The 22,666-nt window shown below is 58.6% G+C and overlaps 5 protein-coding genes and 2 non-coding genes across 7 annotated transcripts; 3 read left to right on the forward strand and 4 right to left on the reverse strand.

Moving 5' to 3' along the window:
* Window positions 1-1,054: 1,054 nt before the first annotated feature.
* On the reverse strand, window positions 1,055-1,149 carry L226DRAFT_t194. Its single transcript has one exon. It is a non-coding gene; the product is annotated as a tRNA-Asp (tRNA).
* A 54-nt stretch (window positions 1,150-1,203) lies between these two features.
* Window positions 1,204-4,434, reverse strand: L226DRAFT_512341 (uncharacterized protein). The gene is made up of 4 exons (XM_067678337.1): window positions 4,058-4,434; window positions 3,039-3,520; window positions 2,740-2,989; window positions 1,204-2,691 (listed from the first exon to the last, which is right to left on the reverse strand). Exons 1-4 carry the CDS (start codon window positions 4,184-4,186, stop codon window positions 1,528-1,530), a joined length of 2,025 nt encoding a protein of 674 aa, XP_067532701.1. The 5' UTR covers window positions 4,187-4,434; the 3' UTR covers window positions 1,204-1,527.
* A 567-nt stretch (window positions 4,435-5,001) lies between these two features.
* On the forward strand, window positions 5,002-13,061 carry L226DRAFT_573482 (uncharacterized protein; the record flags this gene model as incomplete). Its single annotated transcript, XM_067684861.1, has 12 exons — window positions 5,002-5,318; window positions 6,223-8,841; window positions 8,904-9,708; window positions 9,769-10,245; window positions 10,307-10,971; window positions 11,025-11,824; window positions 11,927-12,061; window positions 12,117-12,173; window positions 12,242-12,367; window positions 12,451-12,562; window positions 12,625-12,778; window positions 12,837-13,061. The coding sequence occupies 12 exons, from the start codon at window positions 5,002-5,004 to the stop codon at window positions 13,059-13,061; spliced, it is 6,492 nt and encodes a 2,163-aa protein (XP_067532702.1).
* Window positions 13,062-15,053: 1,992 nt separating this feature from the next.
* On the forward strand, window positions 15,054-17,347 carry L226DRAFT_490752 (Myo-inositol-1-phosphate synthase). The gene is made up of 3 exons (XM_067677327.1): window positions 15,054-15,528; window positions 15,591-16,716; window positions 16,793-17,347. The coding sequence occupies exons 1-3, from the start codon at window positions 15,278-15,280 to the stop codon at window positions 17,069-17,071; spliced, it is 1,656 nt and encodes a 551-aa protein (XP_067532703.1). The 5' UTR covers window positions 15,054-15,277; the 3' UTR covers window positions 17,072-17,347.
* Window positions 17,348-17,461: 114 nt separating this feature from the next.
* On the reverse strand, window positions 17,462-17,653 carry L226DRAFT_467517 (uncharacterized protein; the record flags this gene model as incomplete). The annotated part of the gene is made up of 1 exon (XM_067676068.1): window positions 17,462-17,653. A coding segment is annotated over one exon (192 nt), but the record flags the coding sequence as incomplete, so codon positions are not given.
* A 329-nt stretch (window positions 17,654-17,982) lies between these two features.
* L226DRAFT_615116 (uncharacterized protein) lies at window positions 17,983-20,527 on the reverse strand. The gene is made up of 3 exons (XM_067686731.1): window positions 20,447-20,527; window positions 20,058-20,391; window positions 17,983-19,956 (listed from the first exon to the last, which is right to left on the reverse strand). Exons 2-3 carry the CDS (start codon window positions 20,334-20,336, stop codon window positions 18,088-18,090), a joined length of 2,148 nt encoding a protein of 715 aa, XP_067532705.1. The 5' UTR covers window positions 20,337-20,391; window positions 20,447-20,527; the 3' UTR covers window positions 17,983-18,087.
* Window positions 20,528-22,326: 1,799 nt separating this feature from the next.
* L226DRAFT_t193 lies at window positions 22,327-22,421 on the forward strand. Its single transcript has one exon. It is a non-coding gene; the product is annotated as a tRNA-Asp (tRNA).
* Window positions 22,422-22,666: the final 245 nt, after the last annotated feature.

A 22,666-nucleotide genomic window follows, 5' to 3' on the forward strand; every position in this document is an offset into this window, starting at 1 on the left:
CATTCAGTCTGGAATGGGACCAAGTACGTGCAATCAGGATATAGCCCAAAGCTCTTGAACTTGGAGGAGTGACACCTATATCCCAGCGAGATTCCAAAGATATAGCTTGATGGCAGGTATGGCAGCCGGAACTTGTCAAGAGCGTGGAATGTGATGCTGAGGACGCTCGGTGGGGGCATTGCCGGGTGCGGTGACATGGTGTACTCATCGGCAAGACTCACAATCATCCACACCTTCGAGTTCTGCTCTGCTCCTTCGACGGCTTCTCGCGGCGCAAGCCACAGCGGGACCGATTCCAAAGTCGTCACATTCCACGCCTTCTATCACATTCGAAGTGCCAGAACTCTGGGCTCGAAAACGCTCAAGTTATCACTGGCACGCGCTCCGCGCAGTACGGCTGCAAATACCCATGGCGTTGACAGCGCGGATGGGTGGACCCTGAAGGAATTCGACATCTTCGAGAATCGGCAGCCTTCCAGACGCTCGTCGGCCGGACAACGGCATGCTGGAAAGCTACTGTACTTACTCGTCCAGAGCCGCGATCATGGTGGGGGTAAGGCGGCGAAGGAGGTGCTGAGGGTGACCGTGGATTATCGGGTGTGATACTGATGGGGAGTGGAAGCATGGCGTCGTCGGTGAGCATAGATGGGCGCACCAAGTACTAGGACTCGGAGTTGCGGTCCAGGCCCTTGCGGGCTCGGGTGCATTGTCATGATATTCAGTGGCCTGTTGGAGAGACACGTCGTGAAGTACCGCATACTTACCTTTCTTTCCCGTCTCCTTTCTTTTCTGTGAGTACTCCGGATGCAGAGGCCCTAGGTGGCCGCAGTCATGGATGGAAGAGTCGAGAGGTCCTTCGGATGCTAAGCGCTTATCAGTCATGTCGACCGACCCTCGACTGACCAGAAACTCAAAGCGTTAGGGGCGGGAAAGACCGTTTATGGAGGCCGCTGGCGTTTATACCGCCATCTTCGGTAACCCGAACTTCCTGACCTCTTCTGCACCTTCCTCTCGTCCTGTTCTCACCAAAACCGCTGGAAGTAGCCAAAAAACACTCTCTGTCGGGGAGTCGAACCCCGCTTTCGCGCGCCACTGAGAGGAAGGTCCCCAAATGACAGGCGCGTGTACTAACCGATATACTAACAGAGATGTATGTGCAGCAAAATGACAGCAATACGAGGTGGTCCACAGGGATCCTTGACTCCTCGACAACGGATTCAAGAACCAAACATCAATGCTGCAAAGTTGCTACCAAGTTTTCAACTCCTGTGCGCGAATCGAGTGGGCCTGAGGCGATCAGCGATATGTTAATACACGGCCGGTACGTACTAGAGCGATACATTAGCTGTTCTACCCGAAAGCGTGAAAAGAGATACACGAAGCCTTCCCATCCAATCCAACAACCATCCTGGCGTCGTTTGTTATGGGCATTACACCCACAACATATCACATCCTCGACCACCCACCCACCAGATCCGTTCATACATAGCCACATCCGTGATCCACAATCCATGAACGCATGCAATCTCACTCATAACACAATATGAAGATCTTCCCGTCCCGCACCGAGATGATGATCGCGCCCTGGCTCTGGTCAATGTTGATCGTCTCCACCGTATCCAGGTCGAGCTCGTCCGGGACGTCGAGCGTGTGCACGACGCCCTCGAGCGACGACGCCGTGCGCCCGCCCCCGTACGTCATCTCGTCCCGGTCGGTCGTCACCGGGGGGAACGTCACGAACCGCAGCCGCTTTTCGTCGCGCTCCATCTCCGGCGGGTACGTGAACTCGATCCACACGGCGTGCCCGAAGTCGACGGCCATGAGCGGCCGCGGCCGCTCCTGCGCGCCGTCCGGGTCCAGGTCGTCGTCCATCCCGTCCAGCACGCACACCACCTCGAACGGCTCCGAGACGTACCAGAGGCGCATCATCGAGGACTCGATGTTGCGCGTGCTGCGGTTGGGGGTGGGCGAGGCGGGTTCGGGAGGCACGTTCCATTCATCGAACTCCGAGACCGTTGTCGAGGAGGAGGAAGACGACGACGATGAGGAGGCGGTCGGGCTGGATGCAACACCGTTCTCCATGGTAGGAGCGAAGCCGTTCATCGGTGCGTGTACGTTGGCGACAGCTTTCGCGGCGTCCGCGGGGAGCTGCGCGAGGTCCTCGGGCTCGATCAGGGGAACCTTGAAGTAGTGTTGCGCGAGGACATAGCGGGTGCGATGTGTGTCCGGCTCATGGTCCGCCAGTAGCACGACCGTACAGCTGAGCCGTGGGACAGACGCAACTGTCGGCCACCATTGTCGGACAAAGTGCGCGCTCTCTGGGTACCAGGGCGGATATGGGAACGGGTTGGAGTCTGAGACTGTGCCCGACCCGTCGTCCTCGACATCCTCATTAGTGTCGCCTTGACCGTCGTTCGCGTCACCGTTGATCGCTTGCTCGTCCACGTCCAGTATCGATTCGGGCGAGTTTGACCGTGTCTGTGGGGGGAAGATGAAAGGCGCGGACATGGTCGTGATGGGTGCCAGTCGCTCATCGATGCTGGGAACGAACGTGCTCTCTGTTGACGATCGCCGTGAATGCCGCTGGAGGACGGAGATCGGGTAGAAGTACTGGTGCGCGATGTCGCTCTCCTCGGAATGAATCACGATCTGCTCCTGGTACAGGATACATGACCAGTTCGAGGACATTGACTGCAGGGAGAGGTCAGAGAAGGCCAGCTAGAGTCAAGTGATACGTACGCATTCGATACCGGTGTCGATGAAGACGTACTCCTGTTTGTCCCAGTCCAGCAGTGCGTAAAGCCCGATCGTGTTCGTGTTCGAGACCCACACGAACGCCGAGAGAAGTCGTGACGAGGGATCGAGCAGAAAGACGTTCATGACGACACCAGTGGTCTTGAACGTTGTCAGTTCTGCGAATGTCGGCTCGCCATCCTCCGGTGGAAACTCCAGTTTCATGAGGACGAACTCCATGACCCTGTCGTCAAACCTGCGTGCACGTCAATACCGCCACCACACGCGCCACATCGCACACTCACGACCGCTGGAGGATCTTCGCCATGGTGAAGAACACCGTCCGGATATCAAACTCAACTCTGCACTTCCAGAGCTCCCAGCGCTCCTTGGGATCCCACTCGGCCCGGCAGATATCTCGGTGGACGTCCCAGCACACCACCTTCCCGCTCTTCGTCGCGCAGAGACTATAACTTGACGTGATGGGAGACAACCAGTCCACTTCTTCGTTCGGGGGCGCGCTTATGACCTTGTACCACGACCGCGTGCCGGCGCTGTTCGGGGTATTGAGGTAGGGCGAGGAGGTCGACGGTCGCGGGCCGCGCGTGAGCCAGGCGTGCTCTAATCGAGTCGCTTGGTGTACGGCCTCTATTAGCTGCTCGTCGGTCAGGTCGGACAGTCGTTGGAATCCGTGGAGGGGGAGCGCGCGACATCGTTTGAGCAGCACGGAGGCGAGGTTGCGATACACGGGGCGTGTGATGGCGAAAGCATGCAGAGATTTGCAAGACTGTGGATGGATATTAGCTACGGGTACTTCGCGGGCGATACAGAGTCGAACAAGAGGATGGAAGGGAAGCGTCTGTGCTTGAACATCGTATAATATGATCAACCAAAGGGGGGTATGTCCGCTTGAACCCCGGATGTGCGGCCACCGCGACTCCGCGGGTATTCACTGCACGTCGCCGAGGAACACCACAGTGACTTTGAGATCCACTTTTGAATACAACGCAACTCGGGCAGCGTGGCGTTCAACAGGCGCACGGGGGCGAGAACACGCGAAGAGGGGATATTGGACGAGCTCGATTGACCTGCCATTGCCAAAATGCGCGCAAGGTGGCTCGCGTACCACCCAAGGTCAAACCAACTTGCGCATATGCAGATCAGAATGGCAATACAGCCTGTGCCGCCAGCGACGTCCTCGTGAGCAAAGAGGGTAGGGAGAAGGGTCATAATCTTCGATTGTGCAGGAGGCGCACCATGAACTGAACCTGAACCAAAGCAGGCGTACACGAAACCACACATCATGCCTTGAGTCAACACTCACCAGCTGAACTGAATTGATATCCGGAAGCTCTAGATGGCGCGCAATGTTGAGGAGGAGATCGTACGGCAGGGTCGCGAGGGATATCATGTCCTGGGAGGTATCGCCAGAGTCGGTGAAATAAACAGACATTCCAAAGTCGACCGCGGCTGGTATACACGTCCACGTCGTAAGCAGAACGTCGAGGATAAAGCGAGAGAACAACGAGGACGGCGGGTAGATTGTGGGAGAGGACAAGGTCCTCCTCGCGTCGCGGCACAACCTCCGCGCAGAGCTTGATCAACAGACGCCCGCAGTGCCGGGCCCGCTCTCCCGAGTATTCCTACCCTCTCTCGGCGTGAAACTGGGTCAGAATTTGAGCATGAGTGCGGACGGACATGATAATTCAGAGCAGGTCGGTCGTGTGTACTACAATCCGACCAGAAGAGCACTACTGCCACCTCGAGGCTCGCTGATCACCTCTCGGGTACGGCAGGCGCCTCCCACGATCCATCACAGCTGAGTTTTGCGCGACAAACGGCTCGCCGCCGGTTGATACAGCACACCCATATCTTTAACTTACACCGACCTGTACTCTACGACGTCCACGTCGACAGAAGACACATCCATACCGAGAGCAAGCCGAGAGCAACGAGGGAATCAGCCGATCGTGCGGGCAGCCCATATATGGTCATACGGCATCTGTAGCAGCAGTCGCTGGCGGATGTATCGCTGACCTTTCCCCGTCCACCGAGGTACGCGTCCATATCCTGCCCACGACCACCACGACATATCCGAATGTTGCAGAAAGATACCCCACACGACTTTTACTGAAAACCGACGACTATCCACCGGCTACGCTCCTTCACCGGTCTCACCTCCTTCCCCTCCCCCACCCGCAGTCCTTCACTATCACTTCATCCGACTTGCCTACCCGCCACGCTCATTTCCTCTAAGCCACGTACCTCATGGCCCCGCGCAGAAGCACATCCAACACTTTGAGCCCGCCCCCGGCGACGACGCCCTCCCCCTCATCTCCCGCAAGCTTCCTGGGCACGCCGCGCTCTGCATCCCCCTCAAACGGCTTCGCAGCCTTCACGAATAAATGGTTCAAACGCACGAACTCTGGCGGGCAGGGCCGTTCGTCGATTAGCTCGAGCGAGCCGCGTTCGAGCACGAGCTCGACGCGTAAACACAAGATATCGCACCCGACCGATCCGCGCCCTATCATGGACAACCTGGTGCCCCCGAACAGAGGAGGACTGGGCATGCATGCAGCGAGCAGGTGAGTGCTCGGTTTCTGTGCTCTTCCCCTCCATTCCTCGAATGGCGCGTTCCTGGCGTTTGCAAATATACATCTCTCTGGCACGCCCGCATCCCGGCGATCCCTGCGCACCGGTGTTGGCTTTCGATGATCGGTGCTTCCTCTTTCACCCCATGATTCAGAATCATACGTTGAATACGTGGTGTTGTGTTTCCGGTCGGTTCTCCGAGGACACAAGGCTTTCCTTGCATCGTCGCGTTCAAAGCGGTGCCACTATTCTCGACATGCCGGACAGGACAGCATTCCCATCGGAGATGCTGACCGCTCTCAGGCCCCGTCGCGTTCTCATAATAGCTGGCCAAACCGTGTCGGTGTAGACAATTGTTGCAGCGACGCGATGGTCACCCTTACATCACGGCAGGGATACCGGCAGTTCAGTTCAGACGGGCGAAAAGTCGAGCAAAATACGCCGCCTGTGGATACCTTTTGTCTCTTTTCAGAGACAGCCGTCCAAAAGGTTTCCTTTTGGCTTGAAAATCGGCCGAAAGGTAACCTCGTGCGGCGTCTTTTCGCCCATTGGCACACCTTTTGGTCGGTCGGACACGCTGAGATCCCTGCCGTGCATGGCATGAAGGTAGACTTGCAGCATTGCGTCGACGGTTGCGAGACAGCGTATACCGATCATGTCCGTAGGGTTCCAATTGGTGTTCTGCCTGCAACGGTAGATGGTTCTCTCCTGCGCAGGGCTTGGCTCTGCCGCACCGCATGGGCTCCAACTTCGGTGTCTTCCTGCGCAGAGTCGTGATTGAGCGAACGTTCCCGCCGGTCCAACAGTATACATTTGATTGAAACAACAAGAGCGCGCCATATCTTTCTTTCTCCTCCCGTCATGTCGCAATGGGTTGGGCTCATCATGCATCTACAGATCTGTCGCAGACTTGTCGTTAGCCCGGACTGCCTCCGCTATCCCAGACTCAAGACCAAACGCCTTCCGAACGCCCTCCTCTCCTTCACAGCCGATGATGTCACAAGGCGGCCTGGGCGACCTGAGCGCGCTGAAGAGCAAACCATGGTCCAAGTCCGCGGATGACCTTGGCAAGATGTCCCCGACGAGCACGAGCCCGAAACTGGCACCTATCGACACCACTCTATACCAGAAGATCAAGACTTACCGCAGCGACAGCGTGAGCAGCAGCGCTGCTCCTTCGCCGTCTCCGCTTCCTTCTCCGTCCGCCGCCTCCTTCAACATGAACTACCCCTTCCCAGTAATATCCGGCGAGCTCTCCACCTCCCCGCCCAAGAATACGCGCCTGGGTCCCCCGATGTCCAACCACGCCTCGCCAATCACGCCTCCGCTGACGCCTTCTTCATCGACCTCGTCGCAAGTCCACTCACGCTCACATTCGTTCACGCCTCGCCTGCCGTCCAAGCTCTCCGGGCCGAAGTCGTCCGGTCTCGTCCCGCCCAGTCCGAAGCGGAAGGGGTCGGCGTCGTCCGAGTCGCGCGAACCAGAGCGCGACAAAGGCTCGTCTGGCAGCGGCGCATCTGGTCGGTCGCCGTTCCCCTTCGGTTTCGGTGCTGGTAATGTCAAGACACCTCCCGCAATCAACATCCCCGACGGCCACGCGGGGCCGGGGCCGTCTTCCCCCACGCTGCTCGCCCCGCCGATGATCGTCGAGCCGGACGAGGGCGGGAACAAACGCGCGTCGCAGATGGTGCACCACACCGGGTTCATCAACCGCATGGCCGAGTTTTCCCCGTCGATGCTGAACAGCCGTGCGCACCAGGCATATATGGCCGGCGGTGCGCAGCAGGCCCTCGCCAAGGGATGGAAACCGTTCAAGCTCGTCCTCAAGGGCTCGAAGCTGTACTTCTACAAGCCGCCGAGCGACCGGGGTGCAGGTATCCGCGAGCTGTTCCCCACAGAGCTCGTTGCGGTGTTAGAGGCTGCGACCGGTGACCCGGAGCTTGGCGTGGATATCCACGACGCCGAGATGGACATGAGCGGCCGTGGTGGCAGCAAGGGTAAGGAGCGAGAAGAGATGCGCCGACGACGGGCGTACTGGGGTCGTGGGACCCACCCGTCGCTGGTGCTGAGCAAGGAGGGCGTGGAGAAGGGAACGACCGAGGCTCTCGTGCACGAGGCCGTCTTTGCGACGACGTTTTCTGTATCTCAAACGGAGCCCGTGGAAGATGGTGCGTCAAGCCAGTCACGAAACATGCAGGAATGGCGCGAGTTTGTTGCCGCTGCTGTGTTCAGCCTGCCTTCGCTGGTGGGCAAGGCCGCGTTCGAGACCGAGCTCCACAGATGCGCGTCGAACTTGGTCAACGGCGCGGCAGACGAGGTGCGTGAGGAGGAGGTGAAGAGGGTCGAGTGGCTTGCGGGTGTATACCTCGACTACCACGGACCTCCTGCGAACAAGGCGTCCTGGGATTCTTGGTGCAAAGACATATCCCCGAACTTTTCCCCTGCCCCTGCGCAAGTGGTGATACCGCAGCCTTCCTCGTCGCAGACGACGCCCACTCCTCCGCATCATGTTCCTGCCGGACTCGGTTCCGACGACGTCTCGTCCAATCTAGGCACGGGCTCTCCCCGACCGAGCGTGAGTGACAGCAGAATGGAGTCTATTATCGAAGCCCTTGGCGGGGCAGTTGGTTCAACACAGATGCCTTCGCGAGCATCGTTCAGCCCCGACGCCCTCAGGAACGCGCTCGAAGAGGAAGGCCTCTCGCGGGATGTTCTCCTCTCTCTCGACCCTGCTCTTATCGCATCCTCGTTCTATGCGTGCCAGAAGGCCGCACTGCAGAAAGTTCTCGACAACTTCGCGGCGGAGTATGTGCTCGGACCCGGTGCACAGGACTCCAGCGAGCCCGCTTCGACTTCGGCATCTACGACCCCTGCGCACACGCTCATACCGTTCCTCGGAAACGACGGGCGGCCGCACTGGCTGACGCGCCTGGTTCTGATTCAAGTGCTCGTCCCCGAACCCGCAGGCACCGCGCACATGCCCTCGCATGACGGCCGGAGCGTCCACGCCCCGCGGTCACATTCGCGCTCGGAAGTCATCTCTGCGTGGGCGCGCATCGGGGAGCTTGCACGCCGCAGCGGGGACGAGTGCTCGTGGCGAGCGATCATGGCCGCGCTGTGCTCTCGCCCCATCGCCCGCCTGGACAAGGTATGGAAGCGAGTAGACGCGGAGACCCTGTCCGCCGTGCAATGCTGGGCACAGATCCTCGTCCGAGGCGACCAGCCAACTCCCACGGCGCCCCTGGCCTTCCCTTGGGCTGGTGACGCCGAGCGCGACATCCGCGAAGCTCTCGGGAAGGCACGGGGCGGGGAAGCGGAGGAGTGGGCGGTTACGTGCTTGCGTGCGGCACGCGAAAAGTTCGACGAGTTACGGACTACTTTTGCGTTGTGTAGGACTCGTGCACAGACACAGACGGAGAGCACACCTCCTGATCCCCGGGTGGACGTGTTGCTGCGGCATTGGATCCATTTGTCGTCGGACAACGAGAGTCGGGGTTTGGCAGCCAAGTTCTTGAGGTACGTCGGGCGCGTCGCCACGTTCTTCTGTCGGTGACTACGCGATCTCACGGTTTCAATAGGGTGGACCAGTTCATGTCACTTTCGCTCGCAGCCGAACCGCGAAGAAGAGGCTTGTTTGAACCGTACTTTTGGTCCCGGTTGTCTCAGCAGCCTACCGTGCACCCCTTGGCGGCGCTGCTGTTCCCCGAACCGCTTCCGGCCGTTTGCTTCGTCAACCGTCAGCAGATCGCCCGCGGCAGGCTCGAGAGCAATGCTTCCCTCAACGTACCGGACATTCGTGACCTTCGCCTGCAGCCCGACGGCGACAAGACGGTCCGGGGAGAACGCCCGAAGCTGGGAGGACTAGACCTAGGTGGTACCCTCATCCCTGTATTCGACGGCGAGTTGCTGTTACTGGTGCAACCTGGTGACCTCACCTCCGGTTCCCGACCGGCCTCCCGTGCGCCATCACGGCCTCCTAGTCGAACCGCGGCTGTGGATTCTCCTGTGGTAGAGAAGATGTTCAGCCGTACGCCATCCATCCGTGTAACACCAGGCTCGTCGCATGGCCACGGCACCGAACGTAAGTCGAGCCTGGCGCGCCGCAACTCCCTACCGTCGATGTCGCGGAGAGCAAGTCTTGTAGCGTCGGAGGTGACGTCGGACAGAGCTCTGCGTGTCGTCGTGCAAGCTGGCACCCTGGACCGCCTCGTTGATGTACTCGTGCATGGGCTCCAAGGCGTATCTGTGTCAGTGGCCGATGACAACGGAGAGATGCCGCTGACCGACAGGAAGACGAGGGAAGTGCGGGTGGACATGGAGGACTTCTCGCACGTCTGGTGGAACGTCTATCGCAGCTTTGTAAAGCCCGAGGTCCTATTTGAGGTACGTCATCTTCTTCGGAGCTTACGTTCGTGCCTCATTAGCTGACACACTGGTTACCAGCTCCTGCGGAAACGATATGTTGGCGCTCATCAGCCAAGTCGTTCAATAACGCCCGAAGAGATCTCTCACGTTGTGAGGCTGCGGCTGGAGGTCCTGGAAGCGTTGGGAGAGTGGATCACTCAAGGAGGCGGCGCCCAAGATGCGCTCGATGATGCTGCCCTGTACGAAGCATTCCTGACGTTCTTGACGCAGCCGACCGAGCAAAAGCTTCTGGAGAGCATCTCCGAGCCCGAGTCGGAGGCAGGCCAGGCATTGAAGGCGCTGGAAGTGACAAGGAAGACCCTACTCATGTCGTTCCGCTCTCAGACAATGCGGCCCATTCCTCGGTCGGCGTCCGTGCCCGAGCCTGTCAACGATGCCCTGAGCACCGGCAACTACGCCATTGACCTGCCCGATATTGACCACCTTGATCCGGAGGAGCTTGTCAATAACCTGAACTCTATGGCATCTGCGACGTTCCGGAACATGACGCAAGAGGTACGGTTTACACTCTTACAGATTAGAATTAAGCGGACTGACATGTGAAACGTTCCCGCAGGACCTGTTCACCACTGCGGAACTCTTCGAACTGCAATCAGCCGATCGCACAGGCTGGTTCCTCAGCCGCGACCCAAGCTCTATCGCTGACGAGGTCGAAATCCAGTCGATGAGCTCTTACGTCCTGGAGGTCGAGCCATCGCCGCTCATCTCCGAGCTGACGCAGGACACGCTCTACCGTCTTCTCCCGCCCGCTGTTCGCAGCTGCATCCGCGCCTTCGGGATCCTGCGCAAGTGGCTCATTGCGAAGCTCGTCGCTCTTCGGATAGGCACTCAGGCACGCCAGCACCGCATGGAGCTCATGCTCAGGGCGATAGAGGTTGCCCGTCTCCGGAACATTGACGGAGACAACACGGATGCTCCCCTCTCCGAGCGCCCCTGTGTCCGCTCTTTCGTCGAGGCGATTTTGACCTCCGCCGTGCTGAGCGTGGAGAGCCGGACGTTCCAGCGGGCATGGTTGGGCGTTGCTATGACGCGCGGGACCGGCTGCGACAGCCTTGCTGCGTACCTGTCGAGACCTATGGTCACCAACCTGTCGACGAGAGGTACGCTCACGGCGGATATTGGCTGGTTGTTGGAGAAGATACTTGAGATCATCAGCTTACCGGACGTGCTCGAGTCACCGTCAGAGGAGAAGATCATGGTCGTCAACTTCGAGAAACGGAGGTGTGTGTCATCGTTATGTCTGCTTGCTCACTTGGCTGACCTGGAAATCGTAGATCCCTTCATACGTTGCTCGCGAACGCCAGTGGCACGCTGAGTCGGCGACAGCGCCGTCGCGAGGCTGACCGACGAGAATTTGAGCGGCTGAACAACATGGAGAGGGAGCTCAGCGTCGTGCACTTCGACATGAGGACCATACGCGAAGAGGCGCACCGCGAAGCAAACCCGCACGGCATGACCCCGAGCAAGCGCGGACAAAAACCCTTCCAGCCCTTCCAGTTCCTTGTCGCGCAGCAGCAAGAGAAGAACCGGCGCGACAAGCTGTGGCGGGACCGACTAAGCAAGGAGAAGCGGCAAGAGCAGCAGCGGCACGACCGACGGGAAGAGCAGCTGAACCGCGCGATGAACCAGCGGCGGCAGAACCCCGTCATGCCAAAGGCGCACCGGAACAAGAAGAGCATGTCTTCCGCGTTCTTCCAGCTCATGCGCCCGATTTCGAGCGCGTTCACGCTGGACGCCATGTCGGGTGGCCCGGCGGTGAAGCGTACCCCTGCAGAGCTCGACTTCGTGCCGTCGGGCAAGCCATCGCTGGTCGTGAGCGTGGCGGGCGCGCGCGTCGCCGCGTTCATCAACAATGAGCGCTCGTTTGTGTTCCAGCTCGACGCGGAGGACGGAGGACACTACCTGCTGCAAGCCGCCAGCCAGCAGGAGATGCGCAGGTGGATCGAGACGATCGAGCGCGTGGCCAAGATGACGGCGAAGCGGAGGCTGACGTACCTCGGGCAGAACGTCAAGATGCAGATGTCGGACGACCTCCTAGCGAAGCCGGCTGTGGCGACACGCGATCCTGTGGCGGGTGCGTACCGAGCCCGCTTCTCTCTGTTCCTCATTCTCACTCCTTCTCCCCCCCTTGCCTGCGTTGGATGGCGACGTGCTAACACAATGATGGCGTTCACAGTGTTCGGCGTCGAGTTGGAGTTCCTGCTGCGACGTGAAGCCCTGGACGGCGAGGTGCCGCCGGGTACCATTCCTTCAGTCGTCGAACGGCTGATCAACGAGGTCGAGCAACGCGGCTTGGCGGAAGTGGGCATTTGTGCGTTGTTCCTTCCTTGCCGTAACCTGTGGCGTCCTGCTAACGCTGCACATAGACCGCATTGCTGGCGCACACTCAGAGGTCAACGCTCTGAGGGACGCTCTGAACAGAGGTGAGCCTGCGCATCCTTCGGTCTTGGACGCCGACCGCGACGCTGACGCTGACCGGCTACTTGCGCAGGGGAATGGCCGATCTCGGAATGCACGGACGTACACGCGGTGTGCGACTTGATCAAGTCGTGGTTCCGCGTGCTGCCCGGCGGGCTGTTCCCGTCAGAAACGTACGCGGCAATATTGGGTGCAGCTGGTACGTGGCATCCCCTCCGCGCCTCCGCACTATTGGTGATTGGGGAGAGCTGAACGCTGATGTGTTTCTCGCTCCCGCTGCAGGTCGCGATGACGTGGATTTGCAGACAAAGGTGGCGAATGTGCGGGAGGTCGTACATGGCCTTCCTCCAGCGAACTTCGACCTACTCAGACGGATCATTGAGCATCTTGAGAAGTACGTCCATGTTCATGCCGTATGAATCAGAGTTCTGACTCAACGGGGTGGCTGCTCTCTAGGGTGACGGACTACGAGGACAGCAACCAGATGACGGTCGACTCACTGTCGACTGTGTTCTCCCCGAACTTGTTGCGCTCGAACAACAGCGACGTCGGGGCGTTCTTCAGCAACATGGCAGCGGGTCACCGCGCGACAAAGACGCTCATCGCGCATGTACGTATTCATTCCCTTTCCCTTATTGGCCTTTGCTGATAGAACCTCATGTATCCAGTACCACGTCATCTTCGACGACAACGAGGGCGAGCACGAGCACGAAGCCGAGCTAGACCAGGAGCACGACGAGGTCGAGTTCGACGAGCCGATACCAGAAGAGGACGAGGAGGACGAGGAGATCTTCGACTCCGTCGACATGCTCCCGCCGAAGCTGCCGGCAGAGCCGCCTGTGCTGAGCATTAACCTGGGCAGCCCCGCGTCCTTGTCGTTCAACATCCCATAGTCACCATGGTTCGGACTGCATGACCCCTCATCCTTACGTACACTCTTGCTATTTTCTGCCTTTACGCTACGTCTCCCTTTCTTGCGCCCCCCATTTGCGGTCGGAGCCTGCATGCTCGCAGCGTCCTCGGCTTGCATACTACAATCAATCGCCTGACATCTACCCTCATTCCCCAAGCTCTCTGTCCACCCACATGCCATCTCACCGGTCACACGCACTCGCATATAGAGGTAGCATACGGTCGGCTCGGTCACCATCGCAGTAGACGGACGCTCGACTGCGCGGTCACAGTTCACAGTAATACCAGGTCTCTGCTACTTCTCTCTCATCCTCTCCCTCTCCTCCTGCATCCTTCCCTTATTCCCTAGTCGCAAGCCCCCGTGCCCCCGTCTCGCTCTCAGATCTAGCCCATACCTACCGTATGCCGGACTCGGACCAGACAGAGTGGTGTCATGTGTTACTTTATACCAGTGTCTTATTATCTTTTACTCATTCTCTCTTTCGCGGCCGCCCTTCCGAAGCGGGAGACCGCTCGGCTGATGCGAACTTTTGCAAGGCCATGTAGTCATCGCCGTCGTCACTGTCCATAGGAAGTGCCCATGCATCGGTGTCGAGACACCTCCGGATCGGCGCATCATACATATACTTAAGGAGTGGTAGTCACTGCCCCTCCTCCTTCAAGCTTCCCGATGCTCTCTTCACACACGACGTCGTCCAAGACATCGGTCGTCTCGCGTCCAATTGCAATCCTTCGCGTCCCAAGGCCTAATTGCTGCGGTTCCCGCGAAGGGAAGGGCCCAGGGGGAAAGTTGGAACGTGGGCACTTCGATGAGGTACGAAGAACCCACCCCAGAACGCGCATCTGCCTCGGCATTCGGCTTTGGAATACACACTCAAACGCTACTATAATTCCCGAAATGAACGTGCACCCGCTGGAAGCGAAGCCGGAGTCCTCGAGGCTCTCTTCGCGGGCCACGCAGTAGCCATATCCAGGGTTGGTATACGGTATGTTGCAGCTGGATTCTGCTATCACCGTAAGAAGTCGAAGTCCGGGAGGGGTCCCCTCGAACTAGTAAGTGCTGCCTTCTGATCGTGCGTGTGGTCAAATGCCGCGGGGTGCCGCCGTCGAAGCTTGCGTTTACGTGCGCATGTCGTCTGGGGGAACGCGTTCTCCACGTTATGATGCCTTCGTACGCGTCCCTGGTTCCAATCAGCAAAGACAATTGGGCATCGCCTGCAGCGTGCTGTTCGAGCTTCGCGCATGCTGGGTGGTTTTCGTAGTCATGCCGAGGATGCCCCGGGCAGAGATGGTTAAGCCAAGGCTCCGTTACTGTAGCGCGTCGGCTACGACATGAGACACACCTCACTGCCTGGCGTGCGCGTGCGACCACTGGGCAATAGTCCCCACGAAGGGACCCTTGATGTTCCCGTACACGCGTCCGTGTTGTCTTCGCAGCCGAAGTGCTAGAGAGTCACGACTTTGAACTTCCGAGAGTTGCGATGTTCTCGCAGTTCCGTCAAAGCGGCCGAGCGTGCCAACGCGGCCGTCTTGACACATCGCGCGGACATACTGACTGCGCGGCCGCTGCTCGTTCTGTCTTAGCAAGGGGAGAATTCGGGAGAAATGAGCTCGTATCGAACGATTCGTGCCGTGCGGGGACGATCATTCCAAGCCCTGCGATCGTCCTGTTTATCAGTTCTTGCAATCTGCCCCAGCGGATTAGAATCGATCAGGAACCGATACTTACCGGGACAAACCTCTCTAAGGAACTCCTCTTGAATAAAGGCTTTCAGCATTTTAGCTGCTCATTACTTATGTTTCCGGCAATAGTTGGAAAGCAAATGCTGAGTGAACGGAGCGGACGGAAAGCAGGAGGAGGAAAGAGGAGGTTCAGCCGGATTTGGGGGGACGCGGGATGTGCGGGGCGCCCGGAGTGATGCGACGCTGAGCACGTCGTTCGCGTAAATCTTCCTCCCACGTTGCCAGCGACCCCTTCCTCGAGCTATATAAGACCCCTCGTCTTCGTCCTTGTCTCCCCATCCCCCGTCCTTCCAGACACTTGCTTCACCCACCGGTGCATGTACTCGAACCAGCTCGGGAGCTCTCACAATCGCCACAGAGGTTCTAAGCACACCTGCGGCGACGGTATAATACACCTCTAAACCCCCTCTGCACACCTTGTCGAACAACTCTTCTTATCTACAAATTGCCAACCATGTCCAACGGAACTGGCGCGAACACCCCCGACTCCCAACTTGAGTCTGTTCTCCCTGTCCACCCCACTGCCGTGCGCAGGACGAGCTCCATCGTCGTCCAGTCTGAGCAGACGTCGTACACCAACGACTACATCACCTCCAAGTTCACCAACCGCGGCGCCGATGTCACCGTCGTCGAGGGCCAGTACATCGTTACCCCTACCGCCAAGCCGTTCGAGTTCCAGACGGCGCGCAAGGTCGCGAAGACTGGGTGAGTCGCTGTCACGTGATCGTCGCGCACAAGATCCTCCTGCTAACCCTCCTTGCGCGCAGCCTGATGATGGTCGGCTGGGGCGGAAACAATGGCTCGACGTTGTCTGCCACCATCCTCGCCAACCGCCACAACATCATCTGGCACACCAAGTCCGGCGTCCAGCAGCCCAACTACATCGGCTCGCTCCTCCGCGCGTCGACCGTCCGCCTCGGTGTTGACCCCGCGACCAACAAAGATGTCTACGTGCCCATCTCGGACGTCCTCCCCATGGTCCACCCCAACGACCTCGTCCTCGGCGGCTGGGATATCTCGGGCGCGCGCATGGACGAGGCCATGAAGCGTGCTCAGGTCCTCGACTGGGACCTCCAGCGCCAGGTCATGCCGCACATGGCCGCGCTCGGTTCCCCGCTCCCGTCCATCTACTACCCCGACTTCATCGCCGCCAATCAGGAGGCCCGCGCGGACAACGTCCTGCCCGGCACCGACAAGCAGGCGCATCTCGAGCATATCCGTGCGGACATCCGCCGCTTCAAGGAGCAGCACGGCCTCGACCGCGTCGTCGTCTTCTGGACTGCGAACACGGAGCGCTATAGCGACATCATCCCCGGGGTGAACGACACCGCTGACAACCTCCTCGCCGCGATCAAGGCTTCGCACTCTGAGGTGTCGCCCTCCACGCTCTTCGCCGTCGCCGCGATCCTCGAGGGCGAGCCGTTCGTCAACGGTGCCCCGCAGAACACGTTTGTGCCGGGTGTCATCCAGCTTGCGGAGCGCCTGCAGTCCTTCATTGGGGGCGACGACCTCAAGTCGGGACAGACGAAGCTCAAGTCCGTGTTCGCGGAGTTCCTAGTGAACGCGGGCATCAAGCCGCTCTCGATCGCGTCGTACAACCACCTCGGGAACAACGACGGGCACAACCTGTCTGCGGAGCGCCAGTTCAAGTCGAAGGAGATCTCGAAGAGCTCCGTCGTCGACGACATGGTCGCCGCGAACGCGCTCCTCTTCAAGCCGCCCCAGCCCGGCGCGCCCGCGGGCACCAAGGACGCCAAGGGCGAGCACCCCGACCACATTGTCGTCATCAAGTACGTCCCCGCCGTCGGCGACTCGAAGCGCGCAATCGACGAGTACTACTCGGAGATCTTCTGCGGCGGCCGCTCGACGATCAACATCTTCAACGAGTGCGAAGTGCGTTCTCTCCCCTTCTCTCCCCTCTTTCTCTGTTTGATCGTGTGCTGACATCGCCCTTGTCTCTTTCTTGCAGGACTCGCTGCTCGCGACGCCGCTCATCCTCGACCTCGCGATCCTCACGGAGCTCCTGACGCGCGTCAAGTACCGCGACGTGTCGGCGGGCAAGGACTTCAAGCCGCTCTACCCGGTCCTCTCCCTGCTCTCGTACATGCTCAAGGCGCCGCTCGTCAAGCCCGGCACGGACGTCGTCAACTCGCTCAACCGCCAGCGCAACGCCCTCGAAGCGTTCCTCAAGGCCTGCGTCGGCCTCGAGGGCAGCTCCGACCTGCTCCTCGAGACGCGCGTCTGGTAGACGTTGGCGATGTCGAGTACTGTCACTTGTTAGTACCTCTACGAAGGACGGGGTAGCACTGGCAGGGAGGATTGGAAGAGTTGGATACTGGGCTTGAAGGCTCGTTCGTTGTGGTCGTCGTCTAGATAGAGTCGCGCGGGTTCTCAACAACCTGTCGTGGCGCGTCCGCTGCCACCTGACTGGCGTGTCGGTCTCTGCATCACTTGCTCGCGAATGTGATCTGTGTCGTGTGTGCCAACCTCCTTTGTGCGCGTGTCTGTCAGTAACATCAACAATCCGCTCGAGACTTCTACAGAATATGTCGTAGTAAATAACGCTCGCCAGGGAAGTGGAATGCTTTCACGAAGGACCCAGTCAAAGTGATATAGGATATAGACTGAGGTTTCGACACTACGAAACGGCCTCGCCATGGTCCTTGAGCCATCTGCGCACGACGCTCTGCATGGGGCACGCCGTCGACTCGCCCCGCCCATCTGTCTGCTCGTACATCCGCCAGCAGCACCGGTAGAGTTTACGCATGTGCTCGTCGCACTTCTCGGGGCTGTATGTGTTCTTGTTGAGACACGATTGGAGTGCACAAGCTGTAATCGAGATATGAAATATGTATGGTCAGCCACGGCGTCGATGTCTCTCTCAGCTGGTGGGGAAGTGCGGAGATATTGAGGGTGGAAGGGGATGCAGACCTTCTGTTTGGCATGGGGGGTCTGCGTTCTTCTGCGTCCAGCAATCAGTTATTCGTACATCGGACGGTTGTAGCTAAATACACAGGCAGACGTACTGGCGCCATGACGATACTTATAGTGGCAGTTGCTGGAAGGGTTACTTAGTAGTTGGGAGCTCTGCTGAGGCTAAGTGCGAGGATGTCGTCATCATCGGCGCTTGCTTGCCCTCGCGCAGAACGGACATCGGAGGGACGTCAATTGGTATATACTTACAACAAGCATAGAGCGGACTCGGACAGGATGGTATACACAATAATCTACAAAGTTGATGACTCGGACGAAAAGCACCAGACATCACGACAAATCCATCGGAATCCCGATATCCCTCAGCAGCGCAAACGTCGCGACCTGCTTCTCCACCGTCTCCCAGAACTCCCGGCTCACCAGCCACTCTGGGAGGCGCACGGGCTCCTCCTCGGGCACAGGCTGGGCCTCCTCTCCGCCTTCCCCGCCTGCAGCACCCTCAGCCGGTTGCGGTTGCTGTGGTTGGTTCAGCTGTTCCGGTCCCTGTGGCCCCGCCGCCCCTGCCGTAGTTGCGCCCGTAGTCTCATCGCCCATCTGCACATCCCCATCCACAGCTTGCGGAATAGGAGGAGGGATTCCACCATCTGCATCCGGCTGACCTGTCCCCTCAACGTTCATCTGTCCTTCCTCCTGCTCCGGTTCCGGCTCTGGCTCAGGCTTCGTCCACGCCCTCACATACAGCAAATCCGTGAACAGCGCAGACAAGTTCTTCGCGATCACCACGCCGACATCCGGGTGCTCCACGACGTACGAGTCCAGCAAATTCACCGTACCGACGATCGCGTTCGTCGCCGCGGGGCCCACCGCAGGTAGGTCGTCGACCGTGGCGTCGATCGCGACGGCCAGCTGCTCCAGCCGCGGGCAGAGCTCCACGACCTTCGCGAGGCCGGCGAATGTCAGGACAGAGCGCGTGCCCCAGCCGTGCTTCACCCCGAGCGTGAGCCGCTCGAGCGCAGGCCAGGCAGAGACGAGCATGGCGAGCCCTGCGTTGTCGAGCGCGTACGCCCCGGCGAGGTCGACTGCGAACGCGCGGAGATGGACGAACGTCGTGAGCGGGTTCAGCACCTCTGCGCTGGCTCCATTTGGAGACCCGTCGGGCTCCGTGTCGGCTTTCGGAGGAGGGGTGTTGTCCGACAGTGAGATCGCGCGCAGGGTAGAGACGGAGCAGGATGTCGCGATAGTGGACAGGCAGGTGTGCAGCACTTCCGGGGCCGGTCGGTCCGTAGCGGTCAGCGCGAGACTCTCGAGCCTGCTCCCGTCGAACTGCAGAAAGAACGCAGTGAAGAACTCGAAGCTCGGCGCGTCTACTGTCAGGTCCACCACGTTTGCGAATGGGGTCCCGGTCTCCATCGCCCTGCTGAGCCACGCACAGTCCGTGTCGCGCAGAAAGATGCGCGTCTTACGGAGGGACGTGATCCCCGCGAGACATTCCAGGTCGTCGTCCTCCCAGCCCTGGAGATTGATGGCAAACGTGCGCAGATTGTTGTCCTTGAGCTCGCGAATGAAGTCCTTGATCGCCCACTGGTAGCCTTGGAACTGTGGCGCGACAATCTCAACGTCACGGAACTTAGGACACTCTTCCAGTAGCGCCTTCAGCGTATACTTGATGTACTTGTCCTCTTCAAACGATGGTGGCGGCGGAGGCGGAGACGGGGGCGGTGGAGGGCCCGGTGGAGGCGGTGGTGGTACGTCAGGGAGCGGGGCGGGGTCGGCCAGAGGCGTCGTTTCGCCTTCCTCCTGTTCACCCTCGCCATCTTCTCCGTTATCACTCCCCTCCTCTTCCTCCGGCTCGGGTTCAGGCTCCGGCTCCGGCAGAGCGATCTTCATCTTCAAGTCGCTATAGTCCATGTACAGACTAACGAGCGGTGGGTTCTGGAAGATAAACACATGAATATGGGTGTCCTCGAGAAACTCATGCGTCGTCCAGCGGACACGGCGGATGTTGGGCAGCAGCTCGCGCGGGAGGCGCACGACGCAGAGCGCCATGAACGTGTTCAGCGGGAACCCGGTTGGGCGCCACGGCTCGACGGGCTGTGGCGCACCCGACGGCGCGCGCGGGTCGAAGCCGAGCTCGCGGATCTTGGGGGCGTACCAGTCGAAGACGAACCAGTCGGTCGGAATGAGGACGCGTGTTGCTTTCTGTACCAGCAGGCATGGCGAGATATGTATCGAGGTCAGGGTCAGTATACCGCGCGCGACGCGCGCAGACATGGTCAAGGAGTGAAATGCGGGGTACTCACGATGCATTGCTGTCTCTCTCCATTCGGGCCGACATATTTGCCATCATAGACCTCCCAGGCGTCCTTCGGGAGCGTCTTGTAGAGATTGAAGAGGTTGAGCTGCCGCCGCCACAGTTGATCCAAGCATGGTTCACTGAACGGCCTGCAGGAAAGTGCGAGCGCGAGGACGTTCCGGAGATCCAGTGGGGTGTCAGGGACGTTCCGGCCCCAGTATGCAAAGGAAGCGATGTTAGAGACAATCTCCTTGTTGCTGAGTATGTTGTTCAGAGCGAAGGACATCACTGTGGTGCGAGATAGGATGTAGAGGGAATGGTCTGCGTTTGCCACCTCGCGTCTTATGAGGGAATTGTCAAAACGCGAGTCAGAATGCATAATATAGCAGCACATACCTTCCGCTCACTCATGGACTGTGTTATGGGACCAGAGATACAGTAGCTGCATGTACTGTAATTGTCTTCGGGGTCTATGCTCGGCTACTTGTAACCCGAGAGTAAGGTTAGGGTAAGTAGACGTCCTTCAAGGGACTCAGACTGGGACTCTTAATACCCAAAGGTCTGGAAGCAGTGCACGTCTGCGCAGGGGCTGTAGTAGAAAATGATGACATTGACAGAAGCGAGACGTACCATTAAGTACTGCGCTACCAAACTACCAGCTATACCTCGCCAAGCGTCGACCCCATCCCATCCAACTCATATTCAAACTTCACCCAACGAGCCCCCTGCGTTTCGTCTCGAACAAATCCAGAAGATGTCGATGAACGCTTCCTCATGGCATAGCGAGCACTTCGCGATGGCATGGTGTACGTTGTGAACCTGGATAAATATCGAGTGTGCGATACCCCTGGTGACTGCGACGTTAACACAAAAACGAACAACATGGGCGGAGAATATCAGACTGACCTCGAACAATCAGATCGCTCGGCGCAGATAACCACTACTGCTTGTCTGCTGTCTCGCGAGATGTATTCCGCATGCCTCAGACTTCTGGTACTCCTCTTGGATCCCCGGCCGATAGTCAAGGGGCTCATTCTAGTACTTGAGAGATGACGCGAACGGATATGTACGTGATAGGTACGTCCGAGTTCGCTGTGCGGTGGACGACGAGAACGAACGGGAACTTCGGATGGATAATGAGTACCCGAGAGCACTTGATAGCAAATAAGGGTGGAGTACTTACTCGTACGTATACATCTCACTGAGCTGACGGTTGAGCTTGTGTTTCGACGCGTCTTCAGCACCATACTAGATGAGGACGGAAACCGGGGGCGCGCAGTGAAGAAGACAAGTCCGAATCACAATGGAGGCGTCCACTGGGAGGCGTCTTAGCTATGCGTGCTCAAAGCTCGACATATTTCCGCAGAGCGTCGGACGAAATTGGGGGCAGGAAGAGGACGTCGACGTTGAAATTGTGGGATACTGTCTCAAGACATACTGCCAGCCAGGACGTCGACTGCGTCGGTGAGATGCCTAGGTTGAGCTGCGTCCGTCGACCGCGTCTCGCGGTCCACTAGTAGCTTTTGGCGAGCATGTAGACCAATCTTTGCAGCGAGAACAACAGTCTGAGGAAGCAGGCATGACGGTGGATAGCAAGCAGGACAAACGCCGGGCGCTTTCCTAGCACTCTACATGTGTGCAGTAGTATGTCTGCAACTGCAAGCTCGTCATACACTGGATAACTCTGAAGTGCTATTTCAACATAATCACCGCATACAATCTCGCTCGTTATGACAAGCTCCAGTATTACGGTTGATCAACAGTAGTAAGGCGGTCATTGTCAATGTATATTCGGAATCCCCGCGCCGGTACTCACGCCTAAAGCGCCAAACACACCTCCTGGTCCGTGCGCATCCTGGCCGAGTATATAAACCTGACCCCGGCCATATGAGCAATTCATACTTACCTTGATGGCACGGACCCCTTCATGTACTGGGTTCGTGGGCCGTGGAGGCCTCTCATAGCACGGCGACCATGTCCTCAGGGGGACTCCGCGGTTTGTACGGGCTTCGGCTCGTGCACCGTCTCAATATTTTCCTGTCCTGCTTCGGCCCTCGGGCTGGGCGGGCCTTTTTTTTCATGTCCCTAAGTGGCTCTAACCCTAACCCTCAAGTACCTCGATAGAGGTACTTGATGAGTATATGTATGTTGCAAGCCTTGCTTTAGAGTATGTTATCAGCATTTATATTACCGACCTCCAATGAGAATCATGGAAAGTAAAGCATTCTTGGGTTCAGGATCGCAGGTTATATTGTTCTCTATTTGCTAACCACACATCTCTGTTAGTATATCGGTTAGTACACGCGCCTGTCATTTGAGGCCCCTCCTCTCAGTGGCGCGCGAAAGCGGGGTTCGACTCCCCGACAGAGAGGTCATTTCGACCAGTTCTAAGGTTTTTGGGTGAGAACAGAGCGAGAGGAAGCTGTAGAAGAGGTGGGGAAGTCCCGTACGCCGAAGATAGCAATGTAAACGCCGTTGGTTTCTATGAACGGTATTGCACACGGCTGCTAAACTTTCTGTGTTTCTAGCACCTCCCAGAGTCTTCCACGCCTACCCAGGAGCAGGGCCTCGGCATCCAGAGTACTCGCAAGTTCGTATGGATGGAGATGGGAAAGA

This window comes from Lentinus tigrinus (genome assembly GCF_003813185.1).
Source record: "Lentinus tigrinus ALCF2SS1-7 unplaced genomic scaffold L226scaffold_25, whole genome shotgun sequence".
Classification (NCBI taxonomy): Eukaryota; Fungi; Basidiomycota; class Agaricomycetes; order Polyporales; family Polyporaceae; genus Lentinus; species Lentinus tigrinus.

What these genes read in the sequence shown, in the direction of transcription:
- L226DRAFT_512341 (XM_067678337.1), bottom strand. Translation starts at nt 4,186, where the DNA reads ATGTCTGTTTATTTCACCGACTCTGGCGATACCTCCCAGGACATGATA. An exon ending in ATATCAATTCAGTTCAGCTG is followed by an intron (nt 3,521 to 4,057) that starts GTGAGTGTTGAC and finishes ATCCATCCACAG; the next exon opens with TCTTGCAAATCTCTGCATGC. An exon ending in GCGAAGATCCTCCAGCGGTC is followed by an intron (nt 2,990 to 3,038) that starts GTGAGTGTGCGA and finishes ACGTGCACGCAG; the next exon opens with GTTTGACGACAGGGTCATGG.
- L226DRAFT_490752 (XM_067677327.1), top strand. Translation starts at nt 15,278, where the DNA reads ATGTCCAACGGAACTGGCGCGAACACCCCCGACTCCCAACTTGAGTCT. An exon ending in CGCAAGGTCGCGAAGACTGG is followed by an intron (nt 15,529 to 15,590) that starts GTGAGTCGCTGT and finishes CCTTGCGCGCAG; the next exon opens with CCTGATGATGGTCGGCTGGG. An exon ending in ACATCTTCAACGAGTGCGAA is followed by an intron (nt 16,717 to 16,792) that starts GTGCGTTCTCTC and finishes TCTTTCTTGCAG; the next exon opens with GACTCGCTGCTCGCGACGCC.
- L226DRAFT_615116 (XM_067686731.1), bottom strand. Translation starts at nt 20,336, where the DNA reads ATGTCCTTCGCTCTGAACAACATACTCAGCAACAAGGAGATTGTCTCT. An exon ending in GAGAGAGACAGCAATGCATC is followed by an intron (nt 19,957 to 20,057) that starts GTGAGTACCCCG and finishes CTGCTGGTACAG; the next exon opens with AAAGCAACACGCGTCCTCAT.